Below are 21,409 nucleotides of genomic sequence, written 5' to 3'. Positions count from 1 at the left end.
TTCTATATAGGAGAGTTGTAATACTTGAATTGACTAGTAACCCTAGAAGAAATCCAGAGTTATCACAAACCAGCTTCAACTTTTACAGAAAAAGGAAAAAACATTATTCCTATGCTATTATAAACTGTCTGTTGTAGAAAATAGATGAAAGCTTACCAACTTCTTTGACAAATGTAAAGTACCTCAAAAACCAAGACCTGACAAAGATGTTCCAAGGAAAAACTGTAGAGCAATCTGAGTTATGAAAATAGATGTAAGGATTTTAAATAAAATATCAGTAAAAGGAATGTAGCAACATATTGAATGAGCAATATGCCATGGCAAGATCAAGTTTTTTTCAGGAATGTACAAATAGTTCAATACTGGGACATCTTAGGGAAAACTGATCATTTTAATTATGCCCAGAAGAGGTTTTATAAAAATTTAAAGTACATTCTTTAATTAAAAAAAAAAACTCTCAGTGAAGTAAGAACAGAGATAAATACTGTGTTTCATCAAATCTAAGAAGCCATTGATTGAAGGATTTATTATTACTTCAAGTAACACTAAGGAAAGAAACCTGCCATAAAGGGGCACCTGGGTGGCGCAGTCGTTAAGCGTCTTGCCTTCGGCTCAGGGCGTGAGATCCCGGCGTTCTAGGATCGAGTCCCACATCAGGCTCCTCTGCTGGGAGCCTGCTTCTTCCTGTCCCATTCCGCCTGCTTGTGTTCCCTCTCTCGCTGGCTGTCTCTGTCAAATAAATAAATAAACTCTTAAAAAAAAAAAAAGAAACCTGCCATATAAATTGTGCAATGATTGATTATAGACACATCTAGGTTTCAGAGATGTTAATGTGTTAAATATAAAAAGTACCCAGTAAAATCAATGAAATATTATGAATGGTGTTGGGGCAGCCAGCTAAATATTTTAAAAATAAATTTAGATCCCACCCTCAATATCTTACAACCCAGTATCTTATGCTCCCAATAAAGTCTAGGTTAATTAAAATTCAAAATATTAACAATAAGACCATACAAGTCCTAGGGGAAAATATAAAGCTAAATGTGTATAACATTGGGGTGAGGTAAGCCTTTCTAAACAAGATTCCCAAGGCAGGAATCAAAAAGAAAAAAAATATTTTAGGTTGGACTACCTAAATATTTTACATTTCTATAGCTCAAAAACTCTTTAAAAAACTGACAAACTGGGAGAAAATATATGCAACTCATGTGAGAAACAGAAGATTAATATTCAAGTCAATTGAGAAAAACAAACATTGGAAAATAAGTAGATGATAAAAAACTTTCCACCTCTTAGAATAAAAAAATGAAGTAAAAGAAGTGATAGGTTTTTTACCTACCAAATTAGTAAACACTTGCAATATCAACAAATTCAATGTTGGTTGGGGTCTGGGAAATTAGCACTTTAAAATCCTGCTGGGTGGAGTGTGTATTGGTAGTAACTTTCAGGACAATAACTGAATAAGTTATGTTAAAAGTCTTAGAATTCTGCATGCCATTAATCTAGCAAATACACTGTTAGCAATTTATTCTAAAAATCATGTTCATGAATTAAGATAAAGCTACAAGAATGTTTTTAATCATTCTTCTTTATGATAGCAAAAATTAATCTGAATATTCAGCTAAATGAACTACCTAGTGAAAATATATATGACATTTCAAATAATATTGCAAAAGAATATTTAATGGTCTGGAAAGAAATTTAAAACAAATTTAGAAATTTACAAAACAGTAATTACATATGACTCCATATTTGTAAAATACACATCTCTATCAATATATGAATTTATAAGCAATTTAGAAAGTTATGTACCAAATGTTAATAGTAGTTATCTCTGGGTGTTTGGATTATAGGTAATTTTTTTTTTCTTGTCTGTCTTTCTATTTGTTTTAAGGATGAACATGTATTTTTGGGGTAATAAAAAAAATATTTAATATTATTTTACCTTTACTCAGTGTGTTACAGACATTGAACAATTTATTTATTTTAAAAATATTTTTTTGTTAAAAAAAATTTCTTTTAAGAAGGCTCCACACCAAATGTGGGGTTTGAACTCATGACCCTGGGAGCAAGAGTCCCACGACTGAGCCGGCCAGGTGCTCCTAAATAATTTATTTTAAAAACTTACTTTAAAAACATCAGCTTTCCACCCCAAATTTATCTTTCCCCAGTGATAATTTGAAAGAATGAACTAGAATGTAATTCCCAATTTATTTCTGAGAGCTCAAATCCATCCTGTCCATGTAATAATTTGCTCACATAGTAAGTAGATACTTTACCCACTGCCCTTCTCTTCTACGTTTGCTGCTGCTTCTTTTCTTTTCCTTCTCTTTTATCCCTAAGTAATAATGATGCTATCCCAGGAAAGGTGGCCCCTGGGTCTTAAACGTTGCTCAAACCTACTATATACTAACTTCTCTTGGCCTACAGCTTCAAACATCATTCAGGTTTTCTTTGTCTTCGTGGCTATCATCCATCTATCTTCCTATAGGTCCTCACGTGGTCTTACTCCCAGACACCTGGAGGTAACTCATGAAGGATGGGACACCAATTTCAGAAGATTTGTATTTATTTTAAACAGACTTGCTTTCTTAAACTGTTCGTCATGTTTGAATGAAGGATTAAAAAAAAAAAAAGCAAACATTGATTGAGGGCTTACCATGTACCAGGCATTACGCTAAGCACATTAAAGAAAATTATCTCCTTTCTTCTTCCAACTTGAATAGAAAATCAAAGCTCACAAAGGGTGTGCGATTGACTCGAAGTAACACTGGCAGTAAGAGACGGAGCTAGGACACAAATTCAGGTCTGGCTGTCCCCAGAGGCACCACTCCTCAGCTCCTATATTATGTTATAAGACCTCCCTGTATTCTGGCTGATTATTCTTTTTGCTGAGTAATTCACCATCTGGTAGCTATCGCACTCTGGTGTTAATTGGTGCTAATTTTCTGATGATGGCCAAGTGACTCTAGTTGGATTTTAAAGTAGAGCAAGCTACGATTAAGGTGTAAGACGTGGGAGGTTAAAGTCACAACTTTCCCCACTTACTGTGTGTGACTTTAAATAAGCTACTTAACCTCTGTGAGCCTTAATTTCCTCATTTGCAAGATGAGAATAATACCTGTGTCAGGAGAACTTTTGAGAAGATTAAGCAAATAGTGTTGAAATGTTTTGTAAGTGGAAAAAACACTGTAACTGTGAGGCGTTGATACTAAAGCACTGTAAGGATTGGCATACATTGCAGCTTTCAGAACTAAAGTTCATTGGAAAATGGGAAGACATGCCACTGATTTGGAACAGAGACCAGAAGATTGGTTGGTAAATAACGCTTGAAACTTCTGGCGAGTTTGTTTGTCTGTTTGCTGGGTGGTTAGTGTCTAGCGGTTGTAACAGACTGGTGCCGGCGAGTCGTGATTTGCTGTGGGAGGTGGGATAAGGAGGAGACTGATTTTGCATGTCCAGCATAAACCCAAGAGGCAATAGCTAATCGATAGCCATCCTCTCTCACAAATTGGCCAGCCTCTATCTGGAGTGCTCTGGAGTTCAGTATAAGAGCCCCACTTCGAAGGCTTATAGACAAAGTGGACCCCATTCAGGGAGGGGCAACTGATTTTTGGGATCTCAGCGCCAGTCCCTGGAACGGATGATGGAAGGGAACTGAAATGCCCAGTTCAGAGGGAGGAGCAAAGGCATGGAGCCTTGGTGGTCTGCTTTAGCAGTTTGTAAATCTGGCTATCCATGAGAACCACAAATTCCAAGCCTCTCCCCCACACCAGATTCTGATTTAGCAAGATTATGGTGGAGCCCAAAATCTCTCTCTCTCTCTTTTTAATCTTTCCAATAACTCTTATGCTTGGTTCCGATGAATTTAGAAGAGCCTTGAGAAAGATTTCCCTTAGGGTGATCTCAATAGCCACGTGAGGGAGGGAACAAACACTACAGACAAACACTGTAGATAACAAACACCAAACAGTAAGAGCTAAAAAGATTTCTCTCCTGTCTGAGTGTAAGATTGGTGAGAAACTGTCGCTAAAGCCTAAGTTGCTGTTTTAAATGTGGCTTGGGAAAAAAGATGATTGATTCAACTTTGGAAGTCTGATAGATTTCAGGTTTTAGCCTAAAATTTCAGGTGCATTGATATTCCCCACAGTATATTCCGGTGAGTATTTGATCAGAATACTACTCCTGCAAAAAAAAAAAAAAAAAAAAAAAAAGAATAACAGTCCTGCAAAAGACTAGTTCCATAACATGCTAATATGTGTTCCATGAAAAAAAGAGGGTTCTGTGGACTATCAGTACACAGGATTGCTTTGCACAGAGTTAAAATAAATCGAATGGTTGCTTCATTGTAAAAACCAAGGAGTATACAATTCACTAAAGTTCATTGTAGAGCTCTGGAAGTAGAATGTTCTGTGAGGCATCTCCAGAAATGTCTGACCTCGGAATCTTACTTTAGGAATATTCTGTGCAACTGACATTACTGATGACACACATTAGGAAATGCCACTGTGCCATGTAGAGCAAAGTCTAGAAATCACGGAAGGGATGAACAAGGCTATAAAATGCTGTAGAGACTCAGAGGAATGAGAACCAGTCATTGGGCTTGGCAATTGTGAGAGAACAATTTTGGTAGAAGTCGTAGTGAAAGTAAGAGTGTGAAGATTTTAGGATGCCATTTCATGTTTTCAAACCACAAGCTGAAGTGGAGATAGTGTAAAATATTTGAAATTGGAATAATCCCAGAAAACATAGTCATCGTAGTTACGTCATTATAGTGAAGGGAGGAATGGTGAGGCTAATCCCTTACTACTGGAGAGAAGGGAAACTCAAGGGAAATTTTTATTTTATGTTTTTGATAAATTGAAGAAAGGTATAAAGAGGGATGTATTTAAGGTATTAGAGATGAGGGAAAGAGATTTAAAGACTAGGTATAGTAAACTTGAGAACAGAAGATTAGGGACACCTGGGTGGCTCATTTTGGGTAGTAAGGAGGGCACGTATTGCATGGTGCACTGGGTGTTATACACAACTAATGAATCATTGAACTTTACATCGGAAACCGGGGATGTACTGTATGGTGACTAACATAATATAATAAAAAATCATTATTAAAAAAAAAAAAAGATTCTTTGAGGGAGAGAGTGAGAGAGAGTGCTCTCAAGCGGGGGGGGGGGCGCGGAGGGGCAGCGGGAGACAGAGAAGCAGACTCCCCGCTGAGCAGGGAGCCCAATGTGGCGATGATGTGATGATGTGGGGTAGATGTGGGGCTGGATCCCAGCACCCTGGGATCAGGACTTGAGCTCCTTCCACCCCCCCCCGCCCCCGCCCGGACCCACGTGCACTCTCTCTCTCCCTCTAAACAGAAAAAAACAACCCCCCCAAAACCCCAGAAGATTAATTTTTTTCTTTCGGGAGATAGGTAAAAAGACTTTTTTTAGGTTAGTAATTGTCCGTCTGTGAGATGAATGTTTACTATTCATTTTCTCGGGTGATCTGGGTTGTTTGGCCTGTGTGTGAGTGTTAACATGTGCTTGCTTTTGCTGTAGAGCAGGGTTCAGCACATGGCAGCTCTTGTTAGCGCCACTGTTGCTTCCACCATGTGAACATCTTACCGGGTCACACCACCAGCGAGCAGACGAAGGAAAGGAGAGTCCGTTCAAGTCAAAGCAGATGACTGTATTTGTTATGTCGTTACTGTATTTAATAGTCATGGTATAACCCATGAACCCTTCTGCTATTTATGTATCATCTCTGTTATCTTGCATTGTGCTCAGAACAGACCACACTTGTTCATTTGTGCCTCGAGTTGTTTTTCAGTGGTCATTCTAGCTGCAGTTTTCTGCTCTGAGGAAAGTGGGCTTTATGCTGCTGGAGATTTGCACATTTTACTTTTATGTACTCACTTAAGTATATAGTATTAATGGCAGCTGCATGACTCATAGTCTGCGTAAGCATAAATTAACAGCAGTGCCTCTGTGGTCCTCTTTGAGATGGCTCTGGAAGACCACCCAGAAGGGGAATTTACACGAACTGCAAAGGCCCATTCCACGTAAGAAACTGAGCAGCACTGACCAAATTACACCTGCCTTCTCCAGTATGAACCAGCTACCCATTTGCTTCTGATTGAGGTTAGAACTGTTGATCTTAAACTATGAAGGGCTTTATGGGCTGAATTATGGCTACTTTAAACAAGACTTCTTCCTTCAAATCAAGTGCTTTGCACGTAGTGAGCACTCCATAAATGCTTTGGACTATGACTTAATGAAAGTTCACATCCTCTAGCGTCTCCAGCTTTGAGGGAAGGCTTTTTGATATAGAATGTTTGTCTTTCGTATTATTTTTACTTGGGGGTGTAATGGAGTGTAAACTCACTGACTTACATAAGACACATCAGTTTAGTGGTGAATCATTTGAGGTGATTTGCTGGCACAGTCCAAGCAATTCATGAAATCTAAGGTTTTATCGTTGGATTCATGTGAGCAGAAACAATAGCTGTAAAATCAGATATTTTTAGTAAGTTCACCAAGAAAGTGGCAGGTGTATGATTTTTTGCCTGGGGACTGGGTCTTTTCTGACAGATTTTTCACTTGTTTGGTGCTTAGCTCAGTGCTTCCCACAAAGGTAACTCTTTAATGGTGATGTGTAACAACTTGCGAGTGTGGAAGTTTATCCAAAGCAATGGGAAGTTTTTTCTTCCTTGTTGGGCAAAGAGTGACTTTGGAAACTACTAATATAAACAAATTGAAATAATTAGAAATGTGAGATGCTTTGTTATTTTAAATAGATGTTTTCTTTGCTTTAAAGGAATGCCATTCAGGTCAGTGATTTGTAGGACCATCTGGATCATCTGGAGAACTTAAATGTAGAGATTTCCAAACTCTTTAATCTGTGCTTTTTAAAAGCTTGATGTAGTTCGGATAATCATACGTCTTCCAGAATCATTGATTTGGGTCCAGGGAACCAATGATTTAATACTTATTTTTATTTCAAAGCTAGGTCAAGAAACGTTTTATACCTTCTCTTTCAAGGCAGTTATATACTTTTCTATTAGAAAGTAGGCTTTTAGTATCTTTATGATTAAAAAAATTATAGTAATCTGAGTTCCTGTGAGGAACCACACAGCTTGAAGCTTTATTGATCCTACCAAGTCACACGGAGAAACCAGGAATTAGCAACAAAGAGAGGTGGCAAATGATTCAGAAGCAACCCACTCTTCTCATGTTTCCCCAAGTACTAAACAAAGGTCCTGTTCATTATCTGCCTAGTTACTTGAGCAAAAATTCCGAGAGTCATCCTTGACTGTTCTCTTTCCCTCACACTCCATATCTAATCTACCGATACATTTTGCACTGTGCACTTTCAAAATATATTCTGAGTCTGAGCCCTCATTATATCCACTGCTTCACCATTATCTTTATCATCTTTCACCTGAACTACTGTGATGATCTTTCTGCTTTGGCTTTTTTTTTCCTTAGTAGATTTTATTTTATTTTTTTTTTAAGATTTTATTTATTTATTTGAGAGAGAGAGCATGAGAGGAGGGAGGGCCAGAGGGAGAAGCAGACTCCCCTCTGAGCAGGGAGCCTGATGCGGGACTCCACCCTGGGACTCCAGGATCATGACCTGAGCCAACTGAGTCGGTTAACCAACTGAGCCACCCAGGCGCCCCTAGATTTTATTTTTTGAACAGTTTTAGATTTGCAGAAAAGTTGAAGAGATTGTACAGAGAGATCTCATATACTCTCTTACCCCGTTTCTCCTGTTATTAATATCTTCCATTTGTATAGTATATTTGTTAGTTTATGAACCAATATTAGTATATTTTTATTAAGTAAAGTCCATACTTTATTCGGATTTCCTTAGTTTTTTTTTTTTTAATTTATTTGTTTATTTGAGAGAAAGAGAGAGAGCATGTGCGAGTGAGTGCAGGCTGGTGGGGAGCAGAAGGAGAGGGAGAATCTCAAGCAGACTCCCCACTGAGCACTGAGGCCCCACATGGAGCTCTATCTCATGACCTGAGCAGAAATCAAGAGTCGGATGCTTAACTGACTGAGCCACCCAGGTACCCCCAGATTTCCTTAGTTTTTACCTAATGTCCATTGACTGTTCCAGGATCTTATCCAGGGTACCACATTACATTTAGTCATCATGTGTCCTTAGTTTCTCTTGACTGTGACAGTTTCTCAAACTATCCTTATTTTTGATGACCTTTAAAGTTTTGAGGAATACTGGTCTGGTATTTTGTAGGATGGCCCTCTATTGGGATTTGTTTGATGTTTTTCTCATGATTAGACTGAGGTTATGTGTTTTGGGGTAGAAGATCACAGAGATAAAGTGCCATTTTAATCACATTATATCAAGGGTACATACTATCAACATGACATCACTTTTAATATTGACCTTGGTCACATGGCTGGGGTAGTGTTTATTAGGTTTCCCCACTGCAAAATTACTCTGTTTCCCCCTTTCCATGCTGTGGTCTTTGGATGGAAGTCACGATGCACAGCCCCCACTTAAGGACTGGGGAGTTATGTTCCTCATCTTGAGGGCAGAGTAGCTATATAAATTATTTGGAATTCTTCTGCAAAGGGAAATGTGTGTCTTTTCTCTCATTTATTTAATTAATCCTTTACTTATGTCAATATGCACTCATGGATATTAGTTTATACCTTGGGTTATAATCCAATGCCACTCTATTGATTTTGTTGTTCACATTGTCCCAGCTTTGGCTATTGGGAGCTCTTTCAGTTGCCTCCTGTGTCCCTTTGAGATATACCCATCAATGTGGGGTTTTTGTTTGTTTTTGAGCTCTTCTCTGCTTTCTAGCACTATTTGATAATCCAGGTTTATCTTGTATATTTCCTGCCCCAGTTCTAGAATCATCCATTTCTCCAACAAGCCCTCGTTCCTTTTATTAGAGAATGGTATTAAAAACCAAGATCCAGGGGCACCTGGGTGGTTCAGTCGTTGAGCGTCTGCCTTCGGCTCAGGGCGTGATCCCGGTGTTGTGGGATCGAGCCCCACATCAGGCTCCTCTCCTGGGAGCCTGCTTCTTCCTCTCCCACTCCCCCTGCTTATGTTCCCTCTCTCACTGGCTGTCTCTATCTCTGTCAAATAAATAAATAAAATCTTTTAAAAAAAACCCACAAAAAACAAGATCTGGGGGCGCCTGGGTGGCTCAGTCGGTTAAGCATCTGACTTTTGATTTTGGCTCAGGTCATGATCTCAGAGTCCTGGGATTGAGTTCTACATCTGGCTCTGTGCTCAGCACGGAGTCGGCTTGTCCCTCTCCCTCTGCTCCTCACCCCCTCCCCCACCCCCACCCTGCCTCAAATAAATAAATAAATAAATAAATAAATAAATAAATAAATAAGTAATTAAGTAAAATAAAATCGTAACAAACAAACAAACCAAGATCTGGGTGCCAGGTGGGCTCTCTGTTTTGGTTGTTGTTCCATTGTAGTTCCTTTTTCACAAAGCAGAGTAAAAATTTAAATAATTTAAATCAGATTATAATTTGTTTTTTAAAATCTCTGATGATTTATCTTTAAAAATCACAACTCCTTATAATGGCTTTTAAAGCTGAGATCTGGGAGCACTTGGGTAGCTCAGTTGATTAAGAGTCCGACTCTTGGTTTCAGCTCAGATCATGATCTCAGGGTTGTGAGATTGAGCCCAGGGTGGGATTCTGGCTCAGCGGGGAGTCTACTTGAAATTCTCTCTCTCCTTCTGTCCCTCCCCTCCACTCAAGTGCTCTCGCTCTCTCTCAAATAAATAAATCTTTAAAAAAAAAGAACTATATAGAGTAGCAGATATTATTATCTTTCCTTTGCAAATAAAAAACACAACTGAATTTTTAAGATCTAAATGACTTTTTTTAGTGCTTTGTAGATTAGGAATAAACACACTTAACACTGACAATTAGATATTTTCTCCATGGTCTCTTTATGCTTCTTTATGCTTTTCTCTTCCTAATTTTGTGTTGCTTCTTCTGTTTGTATTTAGTGATATCTGGGAAATGAAGGGCTTTGGATAAACATATTCTCTAGACAACTAAAACATGTATTTTAACCCTAAAATTATTAACTAATAATTTTAAAAATAAAATCCTGTCTAAATAACATACTTCTGTGTCTTACTAAGTAGCATAATTAAATGATTAATTTCATGGCTTATAGCTATCATTATTAATATTAAATATTATATTTAACATAGTTTTTAAACATACGTGTTTTTAAGCATTGTGTTATAAAACGATGGTGCAGTGAGGCCCTAATGAGGTACTTCGGGTTCTGTAAAGCGCGGAGGACGGTATTCTTTCACCTCTGCATCTCCCACTGACATCCTCAGAGTCTGTCGAGGTGCGTAGCGTCTTTGCCTCTACACTCATCAGCTCTGGATCGCCCTTGGTGGAGTTTCTTTTGTCGTCTCCCAAAAATTTTAGGATCTGCCATTTATTGTGTCTAGCACTAACCTGCTAGCCACAACTCCCATTGTTCTACTTCTGATTACAACCTAGAGGAGAAATGAAAATTTCCAGGGAAAATAAGAAAACAAATATTATTTATAAAATTGATGTAGGGCAATAAATTTTACCACCTCCCAAGTCGGCCTCATCCCCCAGAGAGCACGGGCCAAGCATGTACACAGCACCAGTGCTAAAGGACCAGGCGAAACCATTGGAAACATTCTCCGCCAGCGGTATGATGAGACAAAGAGCCCATTGATCAGGGTCTTATGTGTGCCTACTGGTGGTCTCTGGTAATTTGCGGGGGCAGCTGCCCTGTGGTCAAAATGCAGGTAAAGCATTTTGGCCGAATGTGGTTAAAAATAGGGAGAATAGAGAAATCGAAATTATATTGTACCTAAAATGGGTTAAAGTGTATAAGGGCTGGAGACATTTTTATTTCCAGCCAATTTCTGGGCTTGTGGCTTTCATTGGAGGTTTGAGGTTGCTGTCTATCTGGCTGAAGCAGAAACGAAGCGTGGTGGTTTGCGAGGGCTGCCGTAACAGAGTGCCCCGGACTGGGAGGCTTCAACAGACATTTACTGAGTCACAGCTCTGGAGCCTACAAGTCCCAGATCAAGCTGTCAGCCGGGTTGGTTTCTTCTGAGGCCTCTGTGCTTAGCTTGTGGGTGACTGTCTTCTCCCGGTGTCTTCAGATGGTCTTCCTTCCCAGTGCGTCTGTGTCTTGTTTCCTCTTCTCATAAGGACACCAGTCGTGCCGGATTAGGGTCCACTAGAATGAACTTCATTTTAACTTAATTACCTCTTTAAAACCCTATTTTCAAATACAGTCACAATACTCGGGGTTAGAACTTCAACACAAGAATTTTGGGAGGACACACGTCAGCTCATAATATGAAGAAGGTGTCCTCTATCCCTTTAACACTGTTTCTTTAGTGCTTTGAATTTATTCCCCATAGCTAAAGCAGCTTTAGTTTAGAGGTTTTATTCTTTCTCGAGATATAAATATACACAAGAAACAATTAAATTATTTTAAAGGAAACATCTGATTAAGTGCTGTAATTATACAGACAGGAAATCATACTGGAATTTAAAGAAGGCAGTTATCAATATGGCCTAGGAAACAATTGTGGAACCTGGGAGCCAAAAACGGCCCTAAGAATTGTCTGTTTTTTCAGTCTTATTCGTCTGTAGTTTGAGTTGCACAGATGGAAATTTTTATCACCTCACACTCACTTTTCCTCTGTTCTCCCCTTTCCCCTTCTCCTTTTCTTTATTCTTGGGAACTACAGAAAAGCTGAGACAGCTTACCTCTCCACGGAGTAGTTTGTATGGAGCAACACTGATTTATTTCAAACGCTTCATTTTACTAATGAGGAGAATGGAGCTCATAAGTTAAATGACTTTTCCTGGTTTCTGAACTTGATTCCAAGTCTCTTGATTCTTAATGCTATGTGTTGGTGAGTGCATAGTGCAACTATTTTATTTTTTTATTTTATATTTTTATTTTTAAAAATATTTTATTTATTTATTTGAAAGAGAAAGAGAGAGGGGGGAGAGCTCAGAGGGAGAGGGAGAAGCAGGCTCCCCTCTGTGCAGAAAGCCTGACATGGGGCTTGATCCCAGGACCCTGGGATCATGACCTGAGCCAAAGGCAGATTCTTAACTAAGCCACCCAGGTGCCTCGAATTGTGCAAGTATTTTAGAAAATGTTTCGCTTGTGTTTTAAGGACAAATAAGATTTCTTCTCTATGTTGTGTAAACAGATCATTTATATTTTTTTGCATTTGCTTTCTGTCTTAAATATTTCCAGTTTCTTCAGTTATCTTTATTGCTATCCTCTCTTATTTTTTGTTAGATCATTTTGGCACTCGTATTAGAATAGTATCCCAACTAAGATCACAAGGAGAATAATACATTCTGTTAATAATATGGTGTGTTTATATTAACCAAAATATTGCAAGTTGTACTTGTAGCCATAGGTCAACTTTAGTTAGTATCTTTGCTTAGATAAAAACCTACTTTTTACTCGACTTATAATACATGCCAGAGCCTGACCTAGGAACTTCATAGTATTACACACAGGAATGATAAAAGGTGAATATATTCCTTCCATCCTATAAAGAGTGAAACCGAGACTTACAGCAGTAATTACCTTCTCCAGAGTCACATAGGGTAGCAAGGGGTAGACCTGAGCTGGGCTCTGGTCTTTCTGTCTCCATTGGCTGGCTTTTCTACCATTATCGCCTCAATATTAAGTGCTTCATAAACTCTACCACTCTGCTGCATAAAATCGCCAACAAACATATCAAGGTGGCAGTGATCTCAGTGACAGGTTACAAGGAAAACACAAAAGACCGAACAATACCAGTGGAAGCGGAATTGTGCCCGTGGGGAGCGCGAGCTTACACGGCACGTTGCCTGCAGTGCAGTGCGGTGCCCAATGGAAGAGTCTGTCAGTAACGCCTCACAGTAACCGAATCTGAGTTTCTGGTTAACAGGCTCATGCGAGGCATCTTCAAGCAAGCTTCCTCATGTTTGCTGCTCTTTGGCTATTTTGATTTCTAAATTTATGGGTTGTTTGATTTATTTTTGTCAGTTTCAAAAAAAAAAAAAATTGAGCCTGAAGTTAACGGACACCTTTTATTTGTACATTGTCTCAGTTTTTAGTTGTGGTAGCTGATGTGTCTTTCAACATTTAAATTTATTTTTTCCTGTGTATTTTTCTGCCTTATGGATTTATAGCATCATATCATCAAAATGTAACATAGAGGCTGAAGTGTTAAACACGATATAAGTAGATACCTCATAACCTAGTACTGCTTTGGTTACAGTATCAGAATATTTTGGGTTAAAAGTAACAGAACTACCCCAGTAAAAGTGGCTTAACAATGACAGACTTGACTAACTCAACACGAACTCTAGAGAAAGGCTGTTCTGCAACTGGAGTGATATCTGTGTTGGCATTTCTGTGATTCTCTTGGCCTTCCCTTCAATATTACAAGATTGCTATAGTGGTTCTAAGTGTCCCAGCCTTAAATAATAACCTCAAAGGCAGAGAACAGGGGGAGAGAGAAAGTAGGAAAAGGGCCTTCTCGAGACCTAAATCACCCCTGTCAGTTTCATGGAGGAAAATCTTTCCAAGAAATGTCCCCGCAGACCTCCCGGTACCTCTCACTGCTCGGAACTGGGCTACCTGCCTGTCCTGGAACCAGCCAATGACAAGGGAGAGGGGGACAACCAGAATTGGCGGAGCCTAATAATGATGCTTTCCTGGGATGGACACAGCTTGAACACCTTTCCAGAACTGGAATTCTGTCGTCCGGGAAAAGGCAGACTGGCTGTCAGATAGGCAACAGAGAGTGTCTGCTACAGTTGTTGAACTCTTTTACCGTATGGCCAAATAACCACAGGAACAGATGCGGGCTTGCAAATCTGATGAGTGCAGAGAAGGAACAGCTGGTGCTGTACGGGTGTAAACTCGGGGGCTTTAATGCCGTCTGGCCACGCCTTTGAAAAGCATTGATGATGATGGAGCTAGTAGGTGGAGAGAGTTTTAGAAGGTAAGCAGGCAGAGGGGTTAAGGGATACTAGAATGAGGTGCTGGGGAGGAGGCATCCCAAGCGGAGGAAGCTTATTATATTTATGTAGCTGGAGGAAGGGGCACAGATATTCACCGCTATTATTACTAGCCCTTAGTTTGATGAAGGCCTTTGAATTACCTTAAGAGGAAGAAGAAATTCTTCAGCTTATAAGTAGGTTCCTGAAATATTGGGATTTCTGAAAATTTTCTATGCTCTAAGGGGACAACAGAACAGGTTATTTGACCTGGACTATTCTAGAAAATCCTGGGTATGGAGTTGTCATATATCAGTCTGTTACTCCTTCTTCTTCCTCTACTAATTTCTGCGGCTAGCATCTTAGATTGACATCAGTTGAAAGCACTGAGAACGGCACTCTCACTTTTCTACATGTTACCTAAAACCTTTTGGCACCCTGACTCCATCAACTTCATGCAGCTCATACTACATGGTTCTCATTAAAAATTTTTTAATTCATTTGAACATTAAGCAAAAAGCAGTTTCTCTGACACTTTATGGGTTCCTCATAAGAGACAATATAATTTTTAAAAATAATCAATAAATAAACACTTTTGACTTCAATACACAGAACTTTCCTGGACACTAGGTTATTTCCTATAAGTAGAAAAGAGTAGTTTTATAAATTTGTGCAGGACTATAGAACTCAACCAAAGTCTAAAACCACCCTCTTTTGAAGATCTACAGTTCTGTTAATAAAAGAGTGTATTCATTATATATTTTAATTATTGAAAAGAATAGTAATGATACTTAAATTCTCCTAGCAACTACAAATTCGTAAAAACTATTCAGGTTGAAAAACTTGGAGTTTTAGTTTAAGCCTTTTTTAGTGTGGTAATATTGTTACAGGTGCTCCGAAATAATAGCGGCTTAAACACGGTAACAGGGTATCTGATACGGTGCTACACGTGTGTGTACCGTCAGCACAAGGCTGATACTCTGATATCAGCTTCTCTCTCATGATCTAAGAACGGCTGCTCCAGCTCCTGGAATCACATCTACATTCCAGTCAATGTGAAGAAGAGAGGGATGCAGCTTCGTGGAAGGGCATGACTCAGATTGCTCTACCCATCACTTCTGCTTGCATCCTTTTGGCAAGAATTTAGTCACATGGTCACAACCAGCTACAAGAAAGGCAGGAAATATTGTGGGAACTTTGTCTTACTTAGGCAGCCCATGTGCCTATTGAAAACTCGGAGAGTCTGTTTCTAGAAAAAAAAGTGGAGAATGGAAATTGGAAGACATAGCAGAGTGTGCTGTATTCGCCATCTTTTGGCGATTGCCAAGGGAACTAGTTGAGTAGTTTTAGCTTAGATGTGAGTATGTAATCAAGGGGTTAAATGGATGTCTGTGCAGACACAATTCTGTTTATGCATCTTATACTCCACATAACCTTACTTCATGCATTTTTATATTCCTGTCATCTAGCTTAATATACTACTGAAAATAAGCACATCATACATGGTTTGGAATGAATCAATGAACGTCCCTTTTTGCCTTCCTAGTATAATCTACGTTATGTGGGAATTTTTTTTCACACTTGCCATTTGTTTGTTCCTATCTGTACTTTACTTACTTTTTTTTTTTTAAAGATTTTATTTATTTATTCGACAGAGATAGAGACAGCCAGCGAGAGAGGGAACACAAGCAGAGGGAGTGGGAGAGGAAGAAGCAGGCTCATAGCGGAGGAGCCTGATGCGGGGCTCGATCCCATAACGCCGGGATCACGCCCTGAACCAAAGGCAGATGCTTAACCGCTGTGCCACCCAGGCGCCCCTGTACTTTACTTACTTTTTAAAAGAGGATTTAGAAGTAGAGATGATCATAGTCCATAGTACAATAGAGACATACTTTGTGTCTTGTATGTGTATGTGTGTATGTAAAATCTGAGAAATCTGAATTAACTTATACCACAGGACCAACTTTCCTTAACCCCCAAAGTGATAGTATTGGCTCTACTGTTAAGTCTTAATTATTAATAGAGTAGTTGTGTGTTTTTTGAAGGTTCAGTACTGTGTCCGAGAATTCTAAAAACATTCTTGTTTTTTAACTGATACCTGACGTCATTAATAAGTTTGTGAAGATGTTTTCTCTGCACTTTATGTGTATATTTTATATATTGACCAGGTATCTCTGGAGAAGAGAAGATAGTCTGAGGAATAAGAGTTTTTTGATATGATTTTTTGCATCTCAAAAGAGGCATCTTATTGAGTTTTTGGCCACTGTACCTGTTTTTAGCCTTCCGTTAACTTACAGATTCATGTGTTCGTGTGTTAATTCCTACTACACATTTTATTTTATTTTATTTTATTTTTTTAAAGATTTTATTTATTTATTTGACAGAGAGAGACAGCCAGGAGAGAGGGAACACAAGCAGGGGGAGTGGGAGAGGAAGAAGCAGACTCCTAGCAGAGGAGCCTGATGTGGGGCTCGATCCCAGAACGCTGGGATCACGCCCTGAGCCGAAGGCAGACGCCTAACCACTGCGCCACCCAGGCGCCCCCCTACTACACATTTTAAATAACTCTTAAATGCCACATGCTGTAGTAAGTTCTGGGAATATGAAGATGGACCAGACCTGGCCTACATCTCTCTGAGCTTAGTGTCTCTGACACACAGTGTGGGGGTTTCTGTGCCAGGCCCCACCCCGTGCAGTAACTGAGGGGCAAGCAAGGAGCTCTGGGAGGCAAGGGGGCCAGGCAGGGTGCTGCCGGAATTGAGTGAATCTTCGTAGTTGAGTAAGAGCTTGTCAGTCCTGAGCTGGCGGAAGGGCATTGGAGGCTGAGGGCGCTGGATGCAGGCTAATAATATGGCAACAGTTTCATTTGGTGAGAGTGAAGGATATACAGTGTGGGTAGAGTTGGAGTGGGAGACCTGGGACCAGGGCCCCTGAGACATCATGCACAGGAGTGCGAACTTGATATCCCTCAATCAGTAGCTTTGAAACTTTTTTGTCTGCGACCCGTAGTAAGACATACCTTTTTACGTGATGATTTATCACCAGGCTGGTCCTACCATTTGCACGCCCTGGGCAAGAGGACAAATGGGGATACAAGATAGCTAATTATTTAAGAAGTTATAAATCAAGGCAATAAGCTATTACAAAAGGATATACCAACCTACTTTGACAAATGTACCTTATAACAAAAACAGTGAAAATTGTGTGTAAAACCACTGAAACCAAATAACTGAGAATAGCGCACATTTAAAGTTGATTTAGACTTCCACCAAAAGACTGTCATTCACCCCGAGGAAACGCAGGACGATGGCAACTAGGCCAAGCGGAGGGAAGGAGGAGAAGGCTCCCTCAGCCTTCTCTCCCAATGGCTATGGAGTCTGTCAGAGAACACCTCCTTTTTTTCTTCTTTATGGGGCAGAGGAGCTCTTCTGTCTGTCCTATGGTTGTCCCTTCCCTGTCCCTACCAACCAGGCACCCGGGTTCCAAGGCCATCTAGACCGACCATGTCAGTCTGAGGGGCAGCCTCCGGCCCCTGGTACTCCAGCTCCCCACTCTCACGGAAGGGTCTGAATTGAGAATTCTCTGAGCAGAAGTGTGGAAGACGAGGGAAGGCATCTTCCCCTATCTTCTTTGTTTGCCCTTCCTTCTGCCCTCAAGTCCAATCTCTCTCCTTCCAGCAACAGCTTTTGGCCACCCCTTGGGCTGGAGGCACACACACACTAGTCGCACAACCTGACTTAAAGAAGGGCCCACCCAGGCTGAGGAAGCCCGCTCAAGGCCATTTGGGTGGAGAATGCTGGGGATCCTGGTACTTGGAACTTCAGATAGAAGGGACTCCTTGCCTGGTGGAGAGGAAGACACAGCCAGAGGAAGGCCCGAGCAGAGGCTTTTTGCTCACTTGTGAGGGTGGTACTGCCCAGCACACACGTGTGCCACCACGCACACACACAAATGCACATCCATGTACCTGAAGGGGGCACAGAACTGCACGTACTCGCAATATGTGAAGTGCATTTGTCTTCTTTTCTATTCCATTTTAGTTCTAAAACAATGCTAGTTTTAATCCACTAAATGGATTTTATAATCCACTATTGGGTCAATTTGTGACCCAAGTTTGGAAAGCTCTGCTGTAGTGGTAATGTGATCAGATTCGTGTTTGGGAAACTTCCGGCCGCTGATGGGATAATAGATTGGAAGGGAGGGCGGGATACTGGTTATGAGATTCTGAGCCAAAGATAGGCTCAAAGATGGTAAAAGTGAGAACAGAGAGGAGGGGAAGTTAGTAGAATCAACAGGTCTTGGTGACTAATTTGATTTTGGGGGTGCAGAGGAAAACTGGAACAATGTCGTGATATCCAATTTCAATGCTGTATTGCAGGGAATTATAGTTGAGGGAAAAGAAATAGAATTCAGCTTAGTACATACACCATTTGAGGTCCCGGGACAACCTCAGGTAGTATTGCTTGTTAGCTGGAGAGAGGCTTAATAAAGTCGGGACTGTAACAGGGCTTTTGGGTTTAGCGATAGGAAGCCACTGATAAACTTTAGCAAGGACGCTTCGTAGTGGCTCAAGGAGTGACTGTAGTGGGAGATCAGGAAAAGAAGACATACGGTAGAGGATGTAGTTCCTCCCTTCCGTATATTTGATTGCAAGCGCAGGAAAGCAGGGCACCGACTTGAAGGAGGACATTTATTTTGTCCCCGAGCACTTCTCTGCAGAAGGGCGGAGGGCCCTGCAGAAACCCGGATACTGAACATACAGCAGAGAGGAGTCACTCCCACAGCAGCCTGGTTTCAGGCCGCTGGAGAGAATGCCTTTTATTTATTTATTTATTTATTTATTTATTTATTTATTTATTTATTTATTATTTTTTATTACATCAAAAACCAAGGATATACTGTATGGTGACTAACATAACATAATAAAAAATTATTTTATATAAAAAAGAGAGAATGCCTTTCAGCACAGAAGGGGAGGGAACCGTTGACAGAAGGGAGAACCCCTCTTATGCCTGTGAGCAGGCCATGTGGCGGCAGAAGTTCCCCTCGACAGAGCCTTGTTGCGTGCAAGCACCAGGCGCCCTGTACGTGCTGTGGCCAGTGGGGAAGACAGGCAAGGAAACCAGCAGGACGTGGGGCAAGGGTCCCTTAGACGGCAGCGCAGGGGTGCTGGAAACAAAGAAGAGGGCACATGGCAGGGCTTTCCAGAACAGGAGAGAGGACAAAAAGCAAAAATGGTCTGCACATGAAATGGTAGTCAGGGACAGGTACGAGAAGGGTTGAGGGGAGGACGGTGGTTAGCCAGAGCTTGGGGGAAATGTGCACCTGGCTCGCGGCGCTGGTTACTGATAACCATGGTGGTCGGAATACTTTTTTTTTTTTTTTACATTTATTGACTTAGTTTAAGTATCAGGTGAAACTTCACTTGAGAATACTTGAGAAAATGGGTTTTTATGACAAAGGAAGCTGCTTCTTGCTTCTCCTTTCCTCCTCTCGCCTTTGATGACTTCTCTCGAAACTAATTTAGGTAAAGAAAGCCACTGCTTCCAAAAGTGCTTTGGTACCCTGGCATAATTTCAAAGAAATCTCCTTTCCCACTTAGTTAACTACATTTCCCCAGGAAAAAAAAAAAAAGTCTTCTCTGTCAATGTAACATCCCTTAACAGGACTCCTGCTGGTGGGTTCTTGTATCTTGCTGTGGCAGCTGTGAACATATATACTATTGATTGTTAATGTGTGATATAAATCCGACTGGAGCATGCCCACTAATTGGTTTGAGAGCTAGATATAGACAATGCTGTCTTATAGTAGCCTGTGTAGATAGGCCTAGTCACAGGGTTAATTCTGCTTGACAGCACACCAGCAGCATCTTGAGAGTAATTACCCAGCAGAAGTTTTCCCACAGCCGAGCTGAGAGCTTCAAAGGCTTCTGAATTTACAACCAGTATTAACCTATATCTGAAACATCATGTTCCCACAAGGGCTCAGATTTTTTTTTTCTCCTTCTTATTAAATGTATGGGGTTACTAGGTTCATTTACTCGGTGAAGAACTCAGTGAAAAAGTACTTGGTGTGGAATAATTGAAAATCTTTAATAATAAGGAAAGAGGATAAATTTAAATATGAGTTTTTTATTGTTCTACTGTATTACGGAAACAACTTAATCTGCCTTTTTTGGGGGTCCATAATTTATTCTCCTTCCCTCGAAACAAATTAAAATCTGTGCTATTTCTACAGATAATGTGCATGTTTAGGGGGCCTAGGATACTGCATACATCTGAAATAGTTAAAATAGATATGTATTTACATTTTAGTGCATATCTAATACATAATAATAGTTAAAATAGATACGTATTTACATTTTAAAAAGCGATTTTCCTTGTTGACCAAAAGTACTGAAATCTATGATCATTGCAACCCCTCCCACAAAGTATCAGTTGCTCTTTAATAAACAATTTTTATGTTGTAAAAAATTTCTTTCTCTTTGCAGGTCAGAAAGCAAGTTTGACTCCGGTTCAGGTATGTTTACATTAGTAATGTTATTCTGAGTATATTTTATTTACATTATTCTCTGAGGAGTAACTCATCAGATCAAGAACCTTTTTGATTTTAAACAGACTAGGCAGCCTCTTTTCAAAACATGAACCCCACCTCAAAGCAGGGCTATTGGCTGCTTGGAATCATAACTTGAGATGTTCACTCTGGGATGCTTGATAGTTCTGCAGTAAACATTAAATGCCCTATATCTGCAGAGTTTCATTTTAAAAGCAGAAGTAAGAATTGTACATACTTATTGCTCAAAACAGAATATTATTCTCTGAGTAGATAAAGTATCCTGAATGATTTGAAGATTATGTGCAAATAACTTTTCATCAAATGTGGGTAATAAACACATTTAATACAGCAAACTATAGTTTATGTGCTGCTGAAGCAAGCACTAATCCAGAAAACTATAAAGAGTTTTAGCCAATAGAAAGAGAAATTGGTCTATGATTTGTTAGTTTTTTAAAAATTTGTTTTGTTGGGGGGGTAATGGAAAACTAAGGTCACCTTAAGCCATTATTTGGTATCTATCAAGACAAAATTTACATTTTCAGAAACAGTGGCATATCAACCTCATTAGATGTCTTCTTTTCATTAAGCAAGAATGTAGCCATATAATCCTTAGGTTAGACTGTGTCTTTATGTCATTTGCTGACATTTATGTGCTCCACAGTGACTAATGGTGTTTATAATTAAAGCACAAAAATTGTCTCATATTCATACAAGGGAATTATGACCTTTAGTGAACTGTTAATAGATAAATAAACATTGATTTTCAATTCCAGGAGAAAATTATTTGCAAGGAAACATATAATTTATTGAATTTAAAAGTAGCATTCT

At 39.8% G+C, this 21,409-nt stretch overlaps 1 protein-coding gene across 3 annotated transcripts in view; it reads left to right on the top strand.

Moving 5' to 3' along the window:
• The window catches only part of MSRB3 (methionine sulfoxide reductase B3), a 164,892-nt gene that overhangs the window by 59,695 nt on the left and 83,788 nt on the right, over positions 1-21,409 (top strand). For all 3 annotated transcript variants that reach the window (XM_045789655.2, XM_045789653.2, XM_045789654.2), the window contains one exon: positions 20,517-20,545. In XM_045789655.2, coding sequence (XP_045645611.1) covers positions 20,517-20,545 — 29 coding nt within the window. The remainder of the gene's footprint in view (positions 1-20,516; positions 20,546-21,409) is intronic.

This window comes from Ursus americanus, chromosome 17 (assembly GCF_024610735.1).
Source record: "Ursus americanus isolate L20-20 chromosome 17, mUrsAme1.1.p, whole genome shotgun sequence".
Taxonomy (NCBI): domain Eukaryota; kingdom Metazoa; phylum Chordata; class Mammalia; order Carnivora; family Ursidae; genus Ursus; species Ursus americanus.
Note: the sequence above shows the minus strand (reverse complement) of the source record. Positions and strands in the feature narration are given on the sequence as shown.